The 23,047-nt window shown below is 44.5% G+C and overlaps 2 protein-coding genes across 2 annotated transcripts; both read right to left on the reverse strand.

Annotated features, from left to right (window-relative positions):
• Window positions 1-2,633: 2,633 nt before the first annotated feature.
• On the reverse strand, window positions 2,634-14,413 carry jam2a (junctional adhesion molecule 2a). Its single transcript, XM_034611341.1, is given in 13 exon segments — window positions 2,634-3,653; window positions 3,824-3,857; window positions 4,427-4,498; window positions 6,602-6,617; window positions 6,775-6,882; window positions 7,415-7,517; window positions 7,685-7,872; window positions 7,959-8,108; window positions 8,947-9,057; window positions 9,220-9,285; window positions 13,942-14,036; window positions 14,038-14,345; window positions 14,396-14,413. Coding segments are annotated over 12 exon segments (1,035 nt in total). The 5' UTR covers window positions 14,091-14,345; window positions 14,396-14,413; the 3' UTR covers window positions 2,634-3,614.
• A 2,862-nt stretch (window positions 14,414-17,275) lies between these two features.
• On the reverse strand, window positions 17,276-22,225 carry mrpl39 (mitochondrial ribosomal protein L39). Its single transcript, XM_034611329.1, has 10 exons — window positions 22,047-22,225; window positions 21,151-21,360; window positions 20,899-21,038; window positions 20,707-20,806; window positions 20,414-20,481; window positions 20,127-20,239; window positions 19,965-20,030; window positions 19,701-19,854; window positions 19,288-19,335; window positions 17,276-17,444 (listed from the first exon to the last, which is right to left on the reverse strand). Exons 1-10 carry the CDS (start codon window positions 22,081-22,083, stop codon window positions 17,367-17,369), a joined length of 1,014 nt encoding a protein of 337 aa, XP_034467220.1. The 5' UTR covers window positions 22,084-22,225; the 3' UTR covers window positions 17,276-17,366.
• Between the last annotated feature and the right edge of the window lie 822 nt (window positions 22,226-23,047).

Below are 23,047 nucleotides of genomic sequence, written 5' to 3' on the forward strand. Positions count from 1 at the left end.
CTTTTAAGTTAGTTGAATCCTGGTGGAGGAGACTGGTGAGGGCCTGGGGTCTTTCATACAGCATCATCCACCTGCTCCCCGCTCCAGATTTGAACCAAGAACCTTCAGGAGCCAACTCCCACAGCATCACCTCCAGGTTAGCGGAGGTCTCCTTTAGTACTTTTAACAGATGTTCTATTTGTCTTGTTCATTTGTAACATGTTAACAATACAAAATTGCCCAAGAATGGATTTGAATGGGAGAATGGAAATCATCTGGTTTGAAGACCTGTAGCGTTTCCTCTACACTACAGAAGAACAATGGAAGAATTTTTATGGACGTTCTATAGTGCATTTTCACAAGAGAACTTAAAAGTAACCTCAGCGGGTTTTGAACCAAAAACATTCTGCTAGCGAGACCTGTAGCCTTTCCTCTACGCTACAGAAGGATGATGGATTTGCTTTAACTGACGTTCAATGTGTATAGTGCATTTTCACAAGAGAACTTAAAGGTAACCTCAGCAGGTTTTGAACCAAAAACATTCTGCTAGCGAGACCTGTAGCCTTTCCTCTACGCTACAGAAGGACAATGGAATACCTTTAACAGACGTTCTACATGTATAGTGCATTTTCATAGGAGAACGTAAAACTAACCGCAGTGGGTTTTGAACCACTGAGCCACTGCATCAGACAACTGCTTGAAGTTTCTTTGAACCTTTGACTATTTGCGTTGGGTTTGGGCATTGAAAATTGCTTGGCTGTTGAAAGAATTGAACCCAGGTCCAAGGTTCTACGAGGCAGCCTTCTAACCATTTGAGCCATTCAACTGGACAATTGTCTTTGCTTTCTTCGAACCTTTGACTATTTGCGTTGGGTTTGGGCATTGAAAATTGCTTGGCTGTTGCAAGAATTGAACCCAGGTCCAAGGGTCAACCTTTTAACTGTCTGAGCCACTGCATCAGACAACTGCTTGAAGTTTCTTTGAACCTTTGACTATTTGTGTTGGGTTTGGGCATTGAAAATTGCTTGGCTGTTGTAAGAAGTGAACCCAGGTCGAAGGGTCTATGGGTCAACCTTTTAACCGTCTGAGCCACTGCATCAGACAACTGCTTGAAGTTTCTTTGAACCTTTGACTATTTGTGTTGGGTTTGGGCATTGAAAATTGCTTGGCTGTTGCAAGAATTGAACCCAGGTCCAAGGTTCTACGAGGCAGCCTTCTAACCATTTGAGCCATTCAACTGGACAATTGTCTTTGCTTTCTTCCAACCTTTGACTATTTGCGTTGGGTTTGGGCATTGAAAATTGTTTGGCTGTTGCAAGATTGAACCCAAGTCCAAGGGTTTATGAGTCTTGCGTCTAACCATTTGAGCCATTGGCCCGGACACAAGGCCTTTTTTATTGCACTCCTTATAATACTAAAATATTGCATTTTCCCATGCTTCGCTTTTAAGATGCCCCAGAATGGATTTGAATGGGAGAATGGAAATTGTCTCTGGTCAGATTTGAACCAAGAACCTTCTGGTTCGAAGACCTGTAGGATTTCCTCAACACTACAGAAGGACAATGGAATAACTTTTATGGACGTTCTATATGTATAGTGCATTTTCACAAGAGAACGTAAAGCTAACCTCAGCGGGTTTTGAACCAAAAACATTCTGCTATCGAGACCTGCAGCCTTTCCTCTACGCTAGAGGAGGATGATGGATTTGCTTTAACGGACATTCAATGTGTATAGTGCATTTTCACAAGAGAACTTAAAGCTAACCTCAGCAGGTTTTAAACCAAAAACATTCTGCTATTGAGACCTGCAGCCTTTCCTCTACGCTACAGGAGGACGATGGAATGGCATTAACGGACGTTCTATATGTATAGTGCATTTTCACTTGAGAAAACTAGTTTAATGAGCTTTGGACCCAGAACGTTCTTTATCCTGACCAAGTTGCTCAGTCTGATCGAGGATGGACTAAGCAGTCTGAAGTGGTGGGCTTGAGATTCCATCTTCTAAGAAGTTGAGCTACTTGACCAGAGACACACAATTCTCTTTCTTTGGGTTCTCAAGGCTTTCATGTGTATAACTTCATAATTTTACTTAGTCTCAGTGAGTAGGACTTGAGAACTCAAAGAAGTAGGCTTGTGTGTCTCTGGTCAAGTAGGTCCGCTTGTTAAAGGATGGACTTTCATAAGAATCGAACTCACGACTTTTGGTTTGCAAGTCTATCCTCTATAGGACTGAGCTACATGACCAGACACACAATCCTTTCTCTTTGGGTCCTCAAGTCTTTAATATGAGCGTTGGACTTCAACAGATCATTGGTGGTTTGCATTGGGAGCTGGACTTTAGAGAAGAAGCTTCTAAGAAGGAAACAGCAGGTCTCTGGTCATGTAGATCAGTCTGTTGGAGCAGGACTTTTTTATCAGTTTTCAGACGACATACTAACCTATGACTTTTTTACCAGTTTTCAGACGACATACTAACCTATGAATTTTTGTTATCAGTTTTCAGACGACGTACTAACCTATGACTTTTTTACCAGTTTTAAAACGACATAATAACCTATGATATCTTTTCATTTTTCAGACGACATACTAACCTATTGTCATATGGATTTGATCGTGACGTATTAGGAATCCCTTCCACTGCAGCGTAACTAAAGACAACAATAACAGCAGTGTAGTTTTGAATAGAAAAAACTTTATTACTGATACACCATTCAAATAAAACTCTGAACAATCCATTCACACACTGTCTAAAAACAGACACTCAATTTTTGATAAACAGTGGCACAAAAATATAAAGACAGAAAAAAGTAAGGCAAATTCTTTACAAAAAGCTGTGTTTCATAGATACATGATAGACAAATTAAAAGGCACAAGGTATATATATATATATATATATATATATATATATATATATATATATATATATATATATATATATATATATATATATATATGTATAAAAAGACCATGCAGGCACATTAGGATGGAATGGGGTTGGTCTCAATAGAATTGGCTGGAGCGGCTTCCTGTTCTTCCGGACTGGCTTTGTCTGCGTTTGTATTCTTACAAGACCAAGAGGGTCTTTTGTGGCACAGTGGCCCCTGGGAATATTACAGAAGACAATACTGGCTGAGGTAAACTGCATTAATGTTGGAGTCGACTGAACTGCTCATTCCCTATGGCTTTAACGAGAAATCCCCATGTGATGATTCACTTTTTCAAACAAAGATGTTAAATGTCCTTTTAGATTTAACTGTCAGTCTTTGGTAAAACAAAACAGACGTAAATAAGTGGCCTGCAGAGGGAAGAAAAAGTGAGTTTAAGTCTCCACTAGTTCCTGGATCTGACCACCAGGGGGGAGCAGAGGGCCATGAAACTACTTAATCCCATAAGAGCAGAAGACATCAATGACAAGAGTCGAGCCACACAGCAAAGCAGGAGAGTAAGAAGCCTTGCAGTTTTGCTTTTCGTAAACTCGTCCGAAAGGGAGCGGTAGAGGAAGGAAGATTGAAATTAGCATGTGGTGGAAGATCAAGAGCTCATTCAGGGTCCAGAGAAAGAAAAAACTAAATCAGGGAATCCAGTGTTGGCACTGTTATCACGAGGGTGACGTCTCCTCAAAGAAAGGCCAGCTTCTCAGAGCATGAACGACTGGGTGTGTTTAAAATCCTGGGGCTGCGAGACACAGAAAAAATAAGGGTTTGAAATCTGTTGTGGTTTCAATCAAAAACAGTGACATTCATTAGGTAAAGTCTGAAACGCTGGTGCTTAAGTCAGCGTTTCCCCCCCAATGCCTCCACTCAAGGAGGAGATGCAGGGAGGAAGAGAAGAAAGGAAACACTCACTTCTTGGGGCGGAGGGACGTAGTTGACATTGGACCTGAAAGACAAAAGGCATGGTAAGCACATCGGACAGTTTGACACAGTTGCAGAGAAGAGGAGAAACCCGAGGCGGACAGCTGTATCCTGAGTCATATCTTTCCCCGCATAAATAATGCACATCATACACGGCAAGCCTCCCATTGGGTAAAAAGAAAAGCCAGACTGAGCAGGACAGTGTTAAAGTGGGGAGAGCAGCGTTTGAGATGCTACTTTAATATTATACTGTGTGTACGGCGGAAAAAATAGTTATTTTACTATAGAAAGGTATCGAATACATCACAAAAATGCCATAACTATACTCTGACATTTTATGGATACCAAAACCATATATCAACATCATAGTATAGTTATGGCCTTAAAAACGTATTTATATATATAAAACGAGGGTTATGCACCACCCAATTTCTTGTCTTACAGACAGGACCAGTAGCTCAGGTCTATTTACCCAAATCAAACGTCTCCTTCCTGTTTTGAGAACTTGGCATTAACCCGCATTTAAGATTCAAAGCATCATTGCTGTTATTTGGCTCTCATCCGTCTGTCGGCTTGTCTGTGCGTCACACTCACGTGTCCTCTGTTCTGTGCAGGGTTTGGCTGCTGATGTGGGCTGCACCATGACACTGGGAGATCCAAAAGGACCTGTAGGGGCCAGCGTGTGGGCTTTAAAAAGGGTCAACAACAAGGGTGTCGAGTCGGACTCTCACTGCACACCATGCTTTTATGAAGTGGTATGGAATATCTAATCATTCATAAAACGGTGTGCGTAAACATATGGGATTTGTACACGTAATTTCTGTTTTGTGTTTTCAGGTCGTGCAGGTTTAATTTGTTTGAGTGTAAAATTTTCAAGGACTCTGCAAACTCTGCTTTACATGTTTTTTTGCATCAAGTTTGATTCTACAAGCTGCAAGGAGAAAAATCAAGTAAGTGTGTGTTACTGCTGCATTTGGAGATAGAGAGGTAAGCTTCTTCTGAGACACGGTATCCAATACGTTACCAAGCAGTATAACTGTGAATTGTCTCTGCACAGACAGTTTTTTTGTCCTTGCAGCTCGTAAAATCAAGATTGAAGACACGGATCTGAATGGATAAAACCGCAGTTTTCCGACAGAGGCCTCCAAAAAATATATAAACCTGCAAACAATCACTTGAATAAACGAAACAGAAATCACAGATTCAAGCACACCTTCATGAATGATTTAATATTTCATATACTAGCGGCAAAGCTGTACAGACATGCAGCCAGTCATAATTTAGCAGAGCCGAACTAAATGCTACGGTGAGCAGGTCAAGTGGTGAGCCAACACATGCAGCAATCCAGCACCCAACTATTAAATGTTCGAGTCCTGTGCAACTTTCAAGACTTTACTGCAGCTGTCAGTGACATTCAACACCTACATATTGAGGATTTCTGTTTTTAAAAGGGTATTTTATGCACTGAGTTCCCCAAGGCTCCAGTTTGGGCCCCTTATAATATAATACATATAATACATTAAATAATCTGCATTATAAACAAAAACCTCTCATCAGTGTCTTCTTTGAAATATAAACCATTTGGAACTACTGTATAAAGCCAAAGGAATTGTGTTTTCTTCTATAAAACACCATCAGCATTTTAACGAGATCTAAAATGACAATTTGAGACCGATTCATGGTCCGTCTCCAGCATGATATAACATTCATCTGTCAAACCACGTCCCCTGGACCATTTGTCACTAAAAGCCAGAGCTACATCCCAGATCCGCATTCATACTTTGTTAACTCCCTGCGTTTGGTGCATCAGAAATCATGTCACATTGTCTTTGAGTCTTTGTGAAGGAGCCCGTTCTATAAATAGGAAGTTGACACTGACAGCTCCAGTTAGCTCAGTGGGATAAGCATCAGACTTTAACCTAGACAAAAGAGCTTTCGCATCAGCTTCAAGGAGAGCTCCGCGTTGACTCTCCATCAAACGCTGCGTGGCCAGTAATCAAATAACATAAAGTCAAGCGAGTTAGGCCAGTCACATGAGGACATGCATTTATGTCTCAGTGGTTCCTGGCTCCACGGCCAGTCGAGCGTCAAAACGCTGTTACGCCCACTCTGGTGTGTTCGCAGGACAGGGGCTGTTATTGCGTAAATGCACTGACAGCGCTCTGTGATGCTGCCATCTCATTCTTCAATCACTTCAATATCGAAATAATCCATTTCACATTAGCCGCCCCAATCAGTTTAATTGCCTGCGCTTCTTCCTGCTGCAAATATTTTTCCTCCTCGCTGATTAACAGCCGCTAATTATTCCATAATTATGTTGCGCAGATTATTTCTCCTCCTGTAATTGTCTGCATTTTTTCGGGGGGGGATCATATCTCCGGTTACGTCTGAGTGAAAAAAAGAAAACAACCTTTTCCCATGACTTTTACATCTGTTGGCGCCAATCACAGGACGAGTACTAACAGTGGTTCGAACACACACACACACACACACACACACACACACACACACACACACACACACACACACACACACACACACACACACACACACACACACACACACACACACACACACACACACACACACACACACACACACACAAAAGCAGCCACAGCTGTCACTCTATACAGTCCTGAGTCAGCACACAGACACGCAGTCTAAGTGCAACAACAACCCACCCGCCCTCCTCTCCCTCCTCCTCTGCGTGTGGGGTATTAGCCTGTGTGTGTGTTCACATCAATGTTAATGCAATCACGGAGCTCTTACCTTCCTCTGTGTCCTGCTGATGGATGAGTCAGGAGGAGCGTGGAAGAAAAAAAGAAAAAGACAGTGAAATTCACTTCTTTTTTGGGCAGAGATTAAAGACAATATCTTGATTAATCCAACGCACAGATCACGCTAGACTGGAAAAAAGAGCCGAACGGAAGAGACAAACTTACGGCTGAAGAATCCGTTGCGGTGCAGGAGGAGCCCCCCGCAGCTGCACACCATGACCAACAGGGCAACCACCACCACAGCCGCCACCACGGCTGTGATGTTGACATCCTCTGGAAGCGAGAACAGAGCAGAGACAGTTGTGATGTATTGCCCGCAGGAAGTGGTAAATATTCAATAAACACTCCAAGAGCAACATTAAGAGCAAGGTCATATTTAATGTAACTACCCGTTCCTGCACTCTGCTAATATGTCCTATAATTTATTAAGAGCATAAAACAGTTTCTTGCATTAACCTAAAGGACATTATATAATTTATTAGTAGAGTTTACGGAACAGCGTTGTCTTAAACCATGTAATTTGTCCTGAAATATCTTTTTTTTAAAAAATGTTTTTCCAAATGTTAGATGCAGGTTGAAGTAAGTTTCGTGGGTTTTTCCTCTCCACTGCATCTCTGATCTTGTCTAGTGCTGAAAGGGCGTCAGGGGGGAAAAGGGAAAGGATGTGGAGAAAAGACACACACACACACACACACACACACACACACACACACACACACACACACACACACACACACACACACACACACACACACACACACACACACACACACACACACACACACACACACACACACACACACACCTATTGCCATGTGCTTGGCCTCGCACGTTTTGGGCGGTCCCACCCCGTTGGATGCCAGGCAGCTGTACCGGCCGGTGTCCTCTTTGGCTACAGCTTTAAACTCCTGCAGATTAAAGACAAAAAGAGAGGAGGAACATTTTTACAGCTGCTTTTAGAAAAAAACGTGATTTAAATGGCTCGAGTTAAAGTATTTATTCTTCTTATGTGTCCTTGAGCGAACCTCAGAAACATTCCTGTCTTTACTTTCTGAAAAATACTGCACTTTCTTACCAGTACTCCCGTGTGTGAGTTGATTAAATAGGTGGCGTTGGCGTGGCGGGGCTGGCTGATTGGCAGGTTGTCCTTGAACCAGGAGTATGTGGCAGGCGGGATGCTCTGCTGGTCCCTGCAGCGCAGTATCACCACCGAGCCCGTCACCGCCGAGCTGGGGATCTCGCAGGATGGGGTGTGGGGGGGCACTGGAGGAAAAAGGACAAAGTTAAGAATCAGACGAACAAAATGTCTCCAAAAAAGGTTTCAGATATATTTCTTTCCCCAGTCGTACCCAGGACTTTCAGCGTCACGTTGGTCTCGCCCAGGGTGACGGAGTCCTGAGGAGCACTGATCTCGCAGCGGTAGTCGCCGGCATCCTCCTGGGTCACCTTCTGCAGCGTCACCGTGGCGCCATCAATGGACGCGCGGCCTTCGAAGGGACCTAAAGGGAAAGTGGAGGAGGTGAGGAAGAGGAAACGTCTTCTCTGACTTAGAGAACTGTTACGCAGCTTGTAATCTCTGTTTATTTTTTTGTTGGTTTGTTTCAATCAATCAATCAAATTTTATTTGTATAACTCAATCTGCAGGAATCCAGGAATTTTACATCCAATTTCCATATTCCTTGATTTCTCATAGAATTATTAATGGATCTTTATGAGAAATAATGTGGTGTATATAGGGACTGATATTGTTGAGTGTCTGCAATTTGGTGTGGAACTCGGGGGCTAAAAGGTGCATTTACATCATGTGCCAGCAAACGTGTCACCGCAGAGCGCCCCCAACTGGTAAATCCGGCCAACAGGAAATTTAAGTGAGATGCTTTTTCATGATTTACAACCATACCTGCTGCCAGCGTCTGGGGTTGCGTCTTTATTTATGTCACCTTTTAAGTGAATCAGCTGTGGCGTTGCTAATGAAGAGGAGGTGGCCAGTCAGAGGCATTTATGAAGCCTTGACATATTTGATGGAACCCCCCATGCTAACAGCGTCGTCTATAAAAAGACGCTCCTGTGTGATGCATTATTTATTTCGCCCATTAAATCAACATCCTGGAGCATAAAAGGTGAAAGATTAAGGTTAAGAGACAGGTTCAACTTCTCTCCCTTGACTGTGCCAAAATATCTCTCACAATTCATCCATCACTCCTGTTTCAACAAATCACAGCAGCCCTGTCTCTCATCCTACGTGGCAAACCCCCTCCCATCTGCTGCTGCAAGCTGATTAAAACAAATGCCCTGTCTGTCAGCGAGGGGATAAAGAGAGACGGTCTGCGTGGTCACCTTTGAAGTGTCCGTCAAAGTACACGAAGGAAACCCCTTTCCCCTTCTTCTTCCACTCGATGCGCGGGTGCTGGTCTTTCTCCGTGTGGAACTTGCAGGACAGCACCGCGTCTGAAAAACAGGGAACGGGACCAGTGAGATATTTTTGGCACAACTGCGACAAGTCTGATCTTTTTTTTCTTTTTTTTCTGTCAAACTGCTTGGTCTATTTACAGCCTCGTGGTTTATTCTGTCAGGAGAGAATTGTGAGAGGAGCTGCTGTTTCTGCCTCACCTGAGAACTCGCGCACCTCCACCTTGGGACTGTTGGTCGACACGGTAACGGGAACAGACGGGGAACCTGGTGATGATGGAGAGGAAGAGAGGAGAGAGAGAGAGAAAGAGGGAGTGGAAGATAAAAATTAAAAGAAGGGTGAGAGCAGATCAGAACGTGATATCGCTCGTCATCCATTAGGGGGCAAGGTGATTTGGGTGAACTGCTCCACATTTGCCCGCCAAGTGCGAGAGGAGAATGCTTAATGGCCGTCAATGGTTTCTCCTGCTCTACGGTCTGAGCTGAATGCAGCACTCGGAGGCCAAGTGGAGCTTTCTACAGGAGATCTGAGGCAGAGGCGGGATTACTCCCTCCTCTGCTTTAATCCTGCTGGGGTTAAGGAGCAGCCGGCCGTATGTTTACTTAAGCACAGGTTAGGACAAGGTCATCGAGCATCTCACCAACGACTTGTTCAGATTAACCTGATGCACGAGGGGCATTAGCGAGAAGCGGACAACGCAACTGTTTGCGTTTGTTTCTCCCTTCCGCCTGTGCGTCACTGATAACCGCATCCAAACAGGAAGGGGAAACCGGAGCTGCCGTTCCTGTTTGCTGATTGGTTTAGGGGGCGGATTATTGCCCTGTTGTCGTGGGTGAAGGTTACCTGAGGGAGAGACACGCGGCAGGAACATTAAAAACGCTCTTAGGGTGAAAGCCCGACATCTCCCAAACGTCTGCAAATTAAGAAAAGTGGGGGAGCTTTTTTGGAAATTACGGCTCATAATAAATGTTGGATGGGCCTCAGGGATACTAACTCAGAACATTAAGGGCGACGGAAAACTTCCAGCAAACTTTAAACTTGGCGCAATGAAGACGTCACCTTCACAAACTCTTGAAAGCAAAACGCCAGATAAATAAATTAACTTGCTCCTGCACACACACACATTTTTACTGCCGCTGTTACTGCAAATGCAACGAGAGATGTAGATCTCGCCTAAAAATCACAGTTCCGCAGCTTCCTGTCGGCCCATTGTTAGGCCCCAAGGTTTTCCCCCTGCAGCGAAGGAAAGGGTGACGTGGAACAATGAAGGGCGAGCGGTGACAGAGGGACAGGAAGTGTGAGAGAGAACAGGAAGGCAGCCATGTTGGAGTGCTACACAAAGTGGAGTTGTAGAAGCAGGGCCTCTCTCGCTTGAATTTCCACGACGGCTGCTATTTTTAATTTGGCTTTTAAATAAACAAAAGCCGACATACAATAATAATGTCATCTGCCAAATGCAGCATAACTAACGTTTTTTTTTTTCCATCTCTTGACGTTGGCTCAATTTACGCCCGCGTCACTCGGTCAAACTCTGAGGTAAGCGAATTAAAGCTGCACACTCTCCCTGCAGACGCACCCCCCCCCTTTCGCTCCGCCGCATGTTGACTCGTGGCACTGTAACGGGATTACCGCAACTGCCTTGGCCTGCGCGCCTCGACACCCTCCGAGGAGCTCCGTCTCACTAAAGGATGAACAAAACGGGGGAGGAAGATACAATGAGATTAAAAAGGGATGAGAATAAACGACAAAAGGAGAGATGAGCGGGCGCTAAGAATAGAATACAAATGAAATGGAGTGGAGGGTGAGTGGAGTAAGACTGGAGGTTGGCGGAGGGGCGGAAGGGGGGAGGGCGAGGGACCCGGAGAAGCATGAATAAAAGAGAGAGCGGGAGTGAAGGCGAGGGAGATCCTCTCAGACAGTGGGACTGTAAATGGGAGACGCTCCTGTCACATAGTGTGAGACCCGGCCTGCCGCCACCTTGAAGGGTGTCTCTTTGAGGGAAAGGAAGTGCAGCAGGGCCTGCACTTAACCGCTGAACTGACTGACACACACGTCAAAAACTGAGCAAGGACGCCACGTGTGCAAGGTCCCCGCCGCCTCCCTCGTGCTCCGCCGCGACTACGAACACTGTCGACTTCAATGGCCTCAATTAACTGCGAAGGCGTCGAGGCGGACAACGAACACATGGCCGCTTCAGATCCTTTCACAACTGCCTGGTGGGTAATGTTCACGTGGTGCGGCGAGCTCTCTGCTGTCCAAGAAGTCAACGGGAGACGTTAATCACATTTAGTAGACGAATGCCAGCGAGCATGCTAAAGTTGACCCACTGAGCCCTGGACGCCACCTCGGTGTTTCTCCGCTGCTGCTCACTTGTGGCTGGTGGATCTAAACAATGAATAAACAGCTGTTAGATATGCACGAGGCATCCAAATATAGAAAAATATAATCCTACAAGACGAGCTGTACTCTCCAGGGCTGGATAATGGTTTTCCAAAAATACACGTCAACGTCAATGCAGGGGGAGAAGAGCATTGTGGGTAAATGACGTGCACACCTGACGAATCTCGACAATGAGTTGTGTTGAACTGAGAGTGAAGAGACTCGGGTTTAGAGGTGAGTTTATGATGGAGAAGCCAAGGAGGTTATGATACGGTTCAGGGGAGAACCCATTAAAGCCAACATATGCAGATAGAAACGTAATCCGACTTAAAATCATAGTTACTTTACATCAAAACAATCTCAGATTTGCTAATAGAAATCCATTTAATGTAATGTTATTCATTAGCTGGCCGCCTTGGGCCAAACCCGGGCTGATCATTCCCTATATGGCTGCTAGACTTGGCTCATCCGCTCCAGTTGGCTGCAGCCCTACCAGAGTTGGGCCAGTGTTGGCAACTGGAATCAGCCCCAGATCCTGGGCCATGACCCAGCGGGACGGAGTCCAGCAAACAGATAAGATGGTCATTGGCCACGGGTGAGCTGAGCCTTTTCCGCCATCCAAGTAGCAACATTGGCAACCGCATAGTTAGTTTGAGTTTTAGTTTATTATTTCTATATTTACTCATTAAGAAATATAAGAAATTTCCTAACGAGTATGAATCAAACTGAGGCACGTGTCAGAAAATAGCTTCAGTGAAGTTTTTAATGACGTTTATCGTTTGCTTTGCCGCAGCAGGTCTCTGGTGGCCCCTCCAATATGGCATCAGATATGGCCCCCGCGGTAATTAAAATGCTTCTACTGAGGCCTTGTTGTGCCTCTGAAACCCCCCACAAACATGTACACAAAGCCGGCAACAAAGACAACACACACACGCGCGCACACACACATTCCGTGCGTGGCATTAACATCAAACCCAAACACTGCGACAGCTTAAAACTCACAGAGGGGCAGCCACCCTCCTGCTGGAGCAAAAATAGAAAGATGGCACGCTCACTCCTTGGCACGCAGCTTTACTCTCATTACGTGGTCCGTACTGAGTGTTACAGAGACCACGGTGGGTGTTGCCAGGACTGTGCCGAGGTCAAAAGCACAGGCGCGGTAATAATTAAGGCACTTATTCAAATTAACAGGGAACAAATTAGACGAGGAAGGGAGATGGACTTGTAGGAAATGTCCTGTGCGTCTGTGTGATAGAGATAAGGTGGATGTGGGCAGGGACACACGTTTCAAGGCTGTGGGGGTACAGGGACAAACAGGGAGAGGACGCTGTGTGTGTGTGTGTGTGTGTGTGTGTCTGAACAAAGCCTCTCTGTAACCCTGTGAGCAACAGCTGTCTCAGTCAGACATGGTGTGTGTGTGTGTGTGTGTGTGTGTGTGTGTGTGTGTGTGTGTGTGTGTGTGAGAGTGTGTGTAAGATTGAGATGGGGGATGTTGGGTCACAGAGACCCTCCCAAAGTGTTTCTTCCTGGACTTTTAGTCTTTTTTAAAAAACAATACAGTCCACAGACGTGCACGTCAACACATTTCACACTGTTGACATCTTTCAATGAGCTGGAGGAAGAGTGATTTCAGTCAGTTTGTCCACAGCAGGACTGGACACACACAGACAGACACACACAGACACCTTTGTGAACTTGTGACCTGACAGGTGGCAAAACGTGGAGTCAAATGTGCATCACTCACTCTCACTGTCTCATCGCATCCATGCCACACTGCTGCTGCTGCTCCCCTGGTGTCCCAACAACACAAATAGTCTCTTCTCCTGCACGTCACACAGGTTTGCCCGCAGCAGCATCATCATCAGGGAACATTAGAGGCTGTTATTCTCCATCCAAACACAGTTTATCTCAGGTTTTTCCACTTGGATTCCCCTGTTTTCCCCTCAGCCTCCTGCTATGATAAATCACAGAGTGACGTTTCTGGTTACAGTCCAGCCACTGACCTCATAGGCTACACGGAGCCACCACCGGTTCTGCCAAAAAAAAAAAACACGGGTGCCCACCCGCCACCGCCGGGCTGTGCACACCCCAATAGGTGGCACCCGGCCATGTACCCGGCCATGAACTTTTGTTTTGGGCCAACTTGTGGGGAACACAGCCTGGCAGCACCGCCAGCCCACTCTCACAGATGGGCTCTGAAGAAATACTTAAAAAATAAAGATGTCATAAGATTTTGTGATTGTGCCACAAACATTCCAGTGGAAAAAAGTCAAAAAAACACAAAACTCGACAGAAAAACAACGTTAAAAAGCAAGAAAATCTTCCTTTTAAAGACATTTAAAGTCTAGAGTGCTGATTTTAAATGAACATTTTATAAGATAAACCATTGATCCAGGGGGAATTTTTCTATATGTCCTTACAAGCTCAGTTAAAACACATTAAACTCACTTGAATCAGCCTTTTCCTATAATATTTTATCCAACACAAGTACACACAGAGCAACTGTTGTTCTCCTGAGTGAATAGTTTCCATTTGCCACTTACATTGCATCAGTAAAACGACAATAGGCAGATACAGGGACGTCCCCTCCATCATCGTCCACAACTCTGGCTCTGGAGTCTCTTCTTCCCTGGCCGGAGCGAGGAGCCTCAGCTTTCTTCTCGCACTTGTTCCCAACTCCCCAATAATTCATCCAGCTTCCAGGGAAGAACCTGCTCTCCAGGGTGGGGGTGGAAGGCGACCGGACCGGCCCGGCGCAGGGGCGGAGAGGAGCGGCGAGGACGCGGAGCGGCTGCTGCTGCTGGTGGCGGGGCGTGGAGCGGGGATGAGCGGTGCGCACAGCCGCGGCGGAGAGGCTGGAGACGCCGGTGTCCTGGCTGCGGGAGTGTGGCTGTGCTGCCTCGGTGACTGTGGAAGACGCGGATGAATGACTCCTCTCTCTCTCTCTCTCTCTCTCTCTCTCTCTCTCTCTCTCTCTCTCTCTCTCTCTCACTCTCCCTCTCTGTGTTGTCGGCTCTCGCTGGCTGAGGTGGAGGCGGAGATGGAGACGGAGGTGGAGGGAGGGCGGGGTTGTGCCTTCAGCCCGAGCGCCGAGAGCGCAGCGCCGTGTCCAAGACGCGCACTGCACTGCCAAATGGCCACATCGCGGGGGTCAAGTGGGTAGGACAACAGTCGCACCTCAGCCGGAATCGGACCCGGTTTGACCCCGGTCTGTTTTCCAATATGACTGAAAGACATGAACCGAGTTTTTCTGCAGATTTAAATCCACAGTTTTCTTCCAAACTGCAAAAGCAAGATATAAACATCGTTTATCTCTGATTTGAAAGCGTGTGAATCAATGAACCACTTACTAACAGGCACCCTTGTAATGAATAGCTTTATTAGAATAATCACAAATCTATTATTAAAGCCATTAATAAAACCAAACTTTGGGTTGCCAGGTTGTGTGAAACCTCTTGAGACCCACGAGCACTTACCTTTTGGCAAAGGGCTGCAGACAATATGGACCAAAACCCATTTGTTAAAAACTTAATGTATAAGCATTTACTAATGATTTCCAACATTAGGCATTTTTACAAAGGGTGCCTTTGATAGTAAGTGTTCAAATATTAACAGAAAATCACAAATAAGGACATGTAAAGGAAAACACAGTTGGGATAAGTGTGTAAAGGTTGAACTGTAAAATAAATTTAAGACGGAGGTGGCATTATCCCAAAACAAAATCTTGCCTCCTTACATCCTCCCTTCCCAGGCTAAACACCTCTATAATAATATATAGTGGCAGTAAGTTTCCTGCTTGTCCTTTCCTGTTAATAATGTGAAATACCCCAAAATATCTTTTCAAATGTGGAGCTGCAACTAAAAACGTGAAAGAATCTGCTTCCAGGGGATTTGAAATGAGAGCAGCATGGTATCCAGTTATCTGATAAGGTTTGTTAAACCAACTGTCGGCACAGAGATAAACCAGCGACGGTTTCATTAACCCGACTCCTGCAGATCAATGACTCCCCAGTAAATTACTATTGACCAAGCACGTGTCGGACTGAACCCCAGATTTCATTAGGAACACTCCAACTCGGATCTCAACACGTAGACAAACCCTTTCACTTTGAGGAGAACCATGCGAGTCATTCTAAATTCATTTCCAGGAACACATTATCCCTGTGTGTTAGTAGCTATTCAAATTGAATCATGTTTGAGCAGCGGCGGTCATTCCTCAGCACCTCGCTACGGCCGCGAAGAATTCAGGGCACCGGTTCAAACATCTCAATTGGTGTGACTGGGCTGTAAGTCCGGGGGCCAAATGTGCTTGGGTGTGTCTCACACACAGTGAGTGTGTGCCGGGGTGGGGGGTGGCGGTGGTGGGACGCCTGAGTCAGGGGAACAGCTGCACAGCGTAACTTCTCAGTCCTGATTGTTTACTCACAGTTTGAGAAAAATAATGTTGGTTTAAGTGCAGAGAAAAAAAAGTTCTCCATCAGTGAGGAACAGCTTTTAAACGCACGTTGGAATAAAAAAGGTGATTTAGTTAGTTTTTTACGTGAACTTTTCTTACACACACACACGCACACACACACACAGAGGCTCGGGTGTCAAACCTGGGGGAGGGGGGACGACTGCTCAATTTTCTTGATGTCATTGGTGGTGATTAAACATAACCAGCTGTCTGTGCAAGCACCTGTACAGTGAACACAAATGGTGAGCTGAACGTGTCCACCGTGTAAAAACTACTGGTACCACTTTCAAATGAGGCGTCTGTATAAAACGTTTAGTTGCTATTCGTGGTTTTTTTAATGGATAAAAGAATGAGTGGATGCAGGCCAAGTAATCAGAATAAAGACTGGTAGCAGAGGGAGCAAGCCAGAAATAGTTTCTACACGTAACTTAGTGAAACCACTTTAGTTTTTTTTGTTTACGAACAAGCAAGATACAATATAATGTTGATTAGGGAGCTTTTGAATGACTTGCACTATGAAAATTATACCAATTGTCTTTCCATAGGGAAGGAAAACAGAAATAAACTAAATAAAACACACTTTCCCTATAGGCTGACACAGTGTGTGTGTGTGTGTGTGTCTGTGTCCAGGGTCCTGAGGTCGTGATAATCCGTCCGTTGTGTTCGCTGCATTTCTGAAGCATTTCCAGATAAACAGGGAACCAGGGCGGAACTGTGAACATATTGAGTTTCACTTTTTGGCTCAAAGTTTGGACTTTTTAATTATTATCAACATTTGTTAGTAGAGATTAAACTTATCTTGACCTAAAGGCGTCTTATTAGAAAGTGGTACCAAACTACGACAGCCTCCCAGTTCACTGAAGATTTAAAGTAGCAGGGATGTTTTTCTGTGTCGTCTCCAAACTCGTCAACACGCCTGGAATTCAGGGAGAAAAAAAAAACCCCAGTGAAAAACAAACCTCGAATCCACACTCGGAGGATTGAGAGCCACCTGTTTGACCAGCGATAGACACAACAGCTGCGCCGCCGCCTGACCTTCACCCAACACACACGCCGCTTTTTTTGTTAAGCAAACTGCTGACACACACACACACACACACACACACACACACACACACACACACACACACACACACACACACACACACACACACACACACACACACACACACACACACACACACACACACACACACACACACACACACACACACACACACACACACACTTTGTCTGCTCACTACTACACACCCGCAATCAGCTGTACAGTTATAAACCCCCCCACCCTCCCAGGGAGTGTTAAAACCACTTTTAACACAAACCCACACAATGCAACAGTGACGTCTGTGTTTTATACGACAAAGGGGGTCAAGGGAAACGATTCCCCTGCGGTTTCCGTAAGAAAGAGATGAGTGGAAGTGTTTTGTTACAAGTTTGTTTTACACATTTATTGAACAAAAGAATACAGCAGGACACATGTCGACGTGTGTGTGTGTGTGTGTGTGTGGAAGGTTACGCAGAGGTCGTCGCCGGCGGGTCGGAGTCAGGAAGTGAGGGTGGAGTCACTTCTTCTGGTTTCGGCAGCTCCACCTTTGCAAAATAAGAAAATGTCAACTTTAATAATAATTACGTTGTCTTTCGGAGAAGTTTGTCTTTTGTAAACGTTCGATAAAGCAGAAAGGGCTTAAAAATAGTCTTGTAAAGGACAATTCCACAGAGAGGTTGTCGGGGCACGATGCTCTCCCCCCCCCCCACAGAGAAAATTTGGGAGAATCTGTTTGCAGTGTGGGCGGCCGTGTTTGAGCGCCAGCTGGAGGCAGAGGGGGGACATACCTCCCCACTGACTGCAGCCGGCTGCAAGACGTGCCCGCCCACGCCTCGCTGCTTTATAGAGGCGTAAGTGGTGAGTTCTGTGCGGTGACACATGCAGACGGTGGAGAAAACAACAAACCTGTTAACATTTTAACCCACAAAGAAGAGTTTAAAACCTTCTGGCAGGAGCAAAAACCTTTAATATTTCTTCTCTCTCTACTTCTGTACATATAATAACTTTGCAGATGAAGTTTTCCTGCCCACTGAGGGACTATTAGTGACTTTTCATAGAGACATACTGAAGTTTTCAGATAATGTGGCTCAACATGTCCGATCACATCTAATCGCTGGTGCTTTTTCTCTTTTGGACTTTGTTGCGCCAATCTGGGATTTATATTAATGAGCACAGCGTTATCATGAAAGCTAGAAATAATCAAAAAAACAGAACTAATCAAAAAAACGTGCATCATCACTGACAACTTTGTAGAATATTAATGGGGAAACACTGTGTCCTTGGAGCTTTTCACCTGCGAACACTGAACAAACCAAGACAAACAAACGTCCTGTGGTTTTAGAAAAACAGTGAAAACAGTCATGTGGTGATGTACGAGGTGCTGAAGGGAAAGTATGTGCATTGGGTTTCATTTCCTCCACATGTTGTTTAAACGCCCTTCAAACGGGCTCTATCTCTGCTTCACTCTGCTGATAAGCGTCTCTGCAAACACGAGGGACAAAGAGGACGAGACGACTGCCCTCTGTCCACGTCTTGTGCGCCACGCAGCGAAACATTACTGCAGCAGGTGATAATATGGAAGTGTCCTCTCAGACTGCGTTTCAGCTCTGCATGCTAATCCTGGGCTTGTAAAAACAAAACGCCAGAAAGAACGTCATCCCAAAAACATTCTTCACATTTAATGTCGGTCCAACTCTGACGTTCAGACATTTGTCTTCAATAAAGTTCTAATTCAATTTCCCGGAATAACCGAATATCTGCAAATGAAATGTAGGCCACAGAGCGCGGTGTGTCATCAGTTGCCAAATCAAGCGTGTCTATTAATGAGTACATGTTTTTTTGTTTTTTTTCATATTACGCAATCGCTGATGCGCAGAGAATGCCAGAAAAAGGCTGCAGCAAAATATGTTTCGCCTAGATGGCTCAGTCCAAAATTAACCCACAGCCTAGTTTTAATGTGAAGAATTTATGCTTCTCCCTCAGAGTCGAACTCGCTCAGACGCAGATTCAACGCGGCATCAATCTCAATGTCAGGATCAAAAACAGCTTGAACCTGGAGAGATTTAAAAATACTTCTCCTTTGGATCTCGAGCTTGTGCCTCTGATGTTGAGATCAGAAAAAAAAGGTTTGTCCTTCATGAGACCTGGTTTTTCCTGAAGCACGCGCCGCATCTCCTCCCTTGTTTCTTTGCCAAAATATAAATGAAAAGCAATAAAAATAGCCGCGTTAAATCTCAACCTCTGGCTGCTGTGTGAAATCGGAAGTGGCGGCTGCAGCACGGGGAGCAGACTGAATGTAGAGCGGGTATCCAGCCAACAAGCCCTCGCCTCGTCACTGCTGGGGAGCGAGTGCGTCGGGTAGAAAACAGATACATTTGCTGTTCTTACCAGTTTCTCTGCTCGCTGCCGCAGTTTCCTCCAGACTGTGTGGTGAGCCTGCGACGCAGAGAGAGAAAACGTGACTTGGAGACAAGTGAACGCACCGATAAAGTACTTTTACTGCACCTCACCCTTCGGAGCCATTATAAAGGACGAGCATTGATATGAGGAGAACCATTAACTGTCGTGATACATTTAGTAATCAACGCTAAAATAGATTTGACTAATAATCTAATGGAAAACCATCGCAAAAATAAATCGCATTATTCTTGTTGACAGTGAATAAATTAAGTCTTCAAATATAAGTGAAAAAATTAAGTCCGTGTGTTGTAAATGAAATAAAAAATAAAAAGTGTATCATATGTAGGTGTATCAAATATTTATCACTGTGTTACATCATCATATTTCACACGTGTCCCTACCTGCAGCTGCAGAGGCAAAGAGAGGCCCTGGGCCCGGCGGTGGAGGCCCCAGGGCCCCTGTCCCAGGCTGTGGAGAGCAGTCACCTCGTACTGGGAACACTGGCCTGTCCTGGCCACTAGAGGGCCCCCACTCAACATCACATGGTCGCCACATCTACATAAAAGATGTGCAGTTTTTTTAAGTTATAAATAAATAAAACAAGGTAGTGACAGTATATTAAGAATATTAGGCAGAAATTAAGTTATATAAGTTTGTTATATCACCTGTAGAGCATCACTGATCCTTTGGGATTTTGTGCTGCTTTCTCTTCCACCTCCTCTTGTTTAAATCTGGGAAAAAAGAAATAAAGTTCAATGCTGTGGTCAATCGACAGTGACTATGTATATGTATAGTAGGAGTATGAGAGGTAAACAGTACTAATTTACCTGCTGTGTGAGAAAACCTCCAGCGCCACAGACGGCACCACCTCCAGAGGCTCCCAGGGCAGGTCCTGGTGGATCAGCAGCTGGGCCCCTCGGGTCAGGGAGCGCAGCGCCTCCTGGAGAGAAGTGCACCAGACGTGGTTTACAGGAGGATCTTGTATTTTACTTTATTTAGGCCAAACAATAACAGTTTCTTTGTCTTGATATTTTTTGCCATCATCTTACTGAATAACCTTCATATTTTATTGATTAATAAGTAAAGGGAAGTAGATGGAAAGAAGTTCACACACCTCTGAGGGAGTCCATGAATCCAGCTGAGGGTCGAGAGCCACATCACAGCAGAAGGCTCCTAAAGTGACTTTGGGGAAACACATGACGTGGATGCAAATTGGGTTAAAAAAAACTTTTAATGTCTATAAACACATTAGTGCAACAATTTCATTTGTTTTTAATTATGTTCTAATCAGTCTGGGAACAGGCCGAGACCAGACACGACGTCTAACTGAGGCTTTCTGTCAAAAACAAATTCTACTGCTCTCTGATTGACTGATATGAAGATGAAGATGAAGAGGAGCTCCTCTACCTGGCACCTCTGGCGAGCTGAGCAGCTCCACAGTGTAGTTGTCCTTAAAGGCCGTCTCCAGCACCTGACCCAACATGGCAGCACAGGAGCGCCAGTAGGCCTGGAAGGACGAGACAGAGGCGAGTCACTTTTCACGTGAAATTTCAGCAAAAAAAAAAAGGACATTTACAAAAGTGTCCATGTGTAAATTACCTGGTTGACCAGCGTTGGGTCGCTGTCCTTAAATGAGAGCAGGGTAAGTGAGCACGAGCGGGTGAGGGGCTGGTGCAGCGGCCAGAGCTCCCCATCGACCAGGGCCAGAGCCGAGTTAGTCACATGATGCTCTGTCAAGTCTGAGGGAAACAGGAGGTAAATCAAATGAGAAAAACAAGTATTTACATGTAGGAATACATCATAAATACATGAATACAGAGCTGAAGATTGGTTTTATTCCCTCTCACTTACGTCTGGCACAGCTCAGCGGCGTGGAAATCCCCCTGTTCATGACGAGCAGCGTGCCCTCCAGCCCCGGGCCGCGCATGGACACCTCGATCTTCTCGATGCGCGGGTAAAGCGCTCGCTGCCGGCCCTGCTCTCTGGAGAAGACGGCGTTGCGCTGGCTGCGGAGCGCGGCAGCCGGTGGACGCACGGCTGCTGCTGCGGTGGATGCATAACCTTCCAAAAACAAAAAGGAGAGAGAGAGGGAGAGAGGTTCAGCTTTAAAGATAGTCACCACTTTTACATTTAGATTAAGTTTTGTTATTTCTCATGTGACTGTGGACGCCCTTCTATGTAGAAACCGATCACACCACATGTCAACAGGGATTTCTGGGTTTAAGACTATAATTTATTGCATCTATGTTTTAAATTGTATATAATGTACAAAGTGTTATCATTATTATATGTTTCTTCTTCTATTCATTGCACCTTTTGAACATTAGTTTCTGTTATCATAGCTTTTCATTTTTATTTTAAAGCATCTCATTGTCATCTTTTGTGGTTTCAGCTTATTCTTGACTCATCAGTGAATGAACTGGGAAGCACTAGAATAAACAGCAGGAAAGGTGCAATACGAACATTGATTGGTTGATTGGTTAATTGATTTAATTGACTTTAAGGTCCTGCAGGTAAATGTGCAGGGAGTCAAGCTGAGGTTGGACATGATGACATGATGTCTGTGGTCTGTAATAATGCTGTCTGTTGTCTTTATGATGTCTGTTGTGTGTCTGTTGTGTGTCTGTTGCCTTTATGATGTCTGTTCTGTGTGTTTCTATCCACTGGTGCAACCTGACGCTACGAGCTGTCCCTGCTAGCTCCCATGCTAACGCTGACCTGTCACCGGTAAACCAGCAGCTACTTACGGCGAAGAAGAAGTTGACTCGCGGTCCTCGTCGCCATTTTATCAAATATATCTTCAGACTTATGGAATAAAATGAGCAGAAGCGGAAAGAGAAGCTGCAGCAGACGGAGGAAAGTCAGTTAGAGACTGAAGGACGCCATGCCTGCTCTGTGTGCGACCTCTATTTAGGTCCGGGGAGCAACTAGCGCCTGAGGTTTCGAAAAGGTTCCGCCTGACGGAGAAAATGAACTGCAGTTATACATTACGACAGCAGGTGCCGCTGTTGGGACCTTTTCAATTAGGCTCATATAAAGGGAACTGCATTGTACTGATTGTACTCTTTAAAATACATTATCTGTATAAATACAGCTTTCTCACGACTACATAATATTATTAATATACTATTAGTATAATATATATAATAATTACGTTACTTATACGTGTTATAATACTTAGAAATAATACTTTAAAAATGAACTGCAGTTATACATTATGACAGCAGGTGCCGCTGTTGTTATTTTTTTTTAACTTTGAATGAACTGCAGTTACACATTATGACAGCAGGTGCCGCTGTTCTTATTTTTTTAACTTTGAATGAACTGCAGTTATACATTTATGACAGCAGGTGTCGCTGTTAGTACTCATTTCAATTACGTTTGAATAAAGGAAACTGCAGAAATTATTTTATTAATCTGCATGGAGAAATAACAAGAAAGACACAATATCATATAATATAAATAATATAATATGATATGATGGGATATAATAATGGTGTTTGTTTATTATAAAGATAATTGTTTTCCTTATTATTTACATCTTATAATACTTCTTTTAAAATTAACTGCGGTTTTATTTAGCAGGTGTCGCTGTTGGTGCTCGTTTCATTTAAGCTTTAACTGAATTTTCATTATAATCTGCAGAGAGAAACAAACGTTATAGTTTCCCTCATGACAGAAACAATAACACACAATATAATATAAAAAACAATAAAACAAGTTATTTAGTTGTTATTATCATAATAAG

This window comes from Hippoglossus hippoglossus, chromosome 2, assembly GCF_009819705.1.
Source record: "Hippoglossus hippoglossus isolate fHipHip1 chromosome 2, fHipHip1.pri, whole genome shotgun sequence".
Lineage (NCBI taxonomy): Eukaryota > Metazoa > Chordata > Actinopteri > Pleuronectiformes > Pleuronectidae > Hippoglossus > Hippoglossus hippoglossus.

What these genes read in the sequence shown, in the direction of transcription:
- mrpl39 (XM_034611329.1), bottom strand. Translation starts at nt 22,083, where the DNA reads ATGGCGACGAGGACCGCGAGTCAACTTCTTCTTCGCC. An exon ending in ACCCAACGCTGGTCAACCAG is followed by an intron (nt 20,807 to 20,898) that starts GTAATTTACACA and finishes TCGTCCTTCCAG; the next exon opens with GCCTACTGGCGCTCCTGTGC. An exon ending in GGATCAGTGATGCTCTACAG is followed by an intron (nt 19,855 to 19,964) that starts GTGATATAACAA and finishes TCTTTTATGTAG; the next exon opens with ATGTGGCGACCATGTGATGT.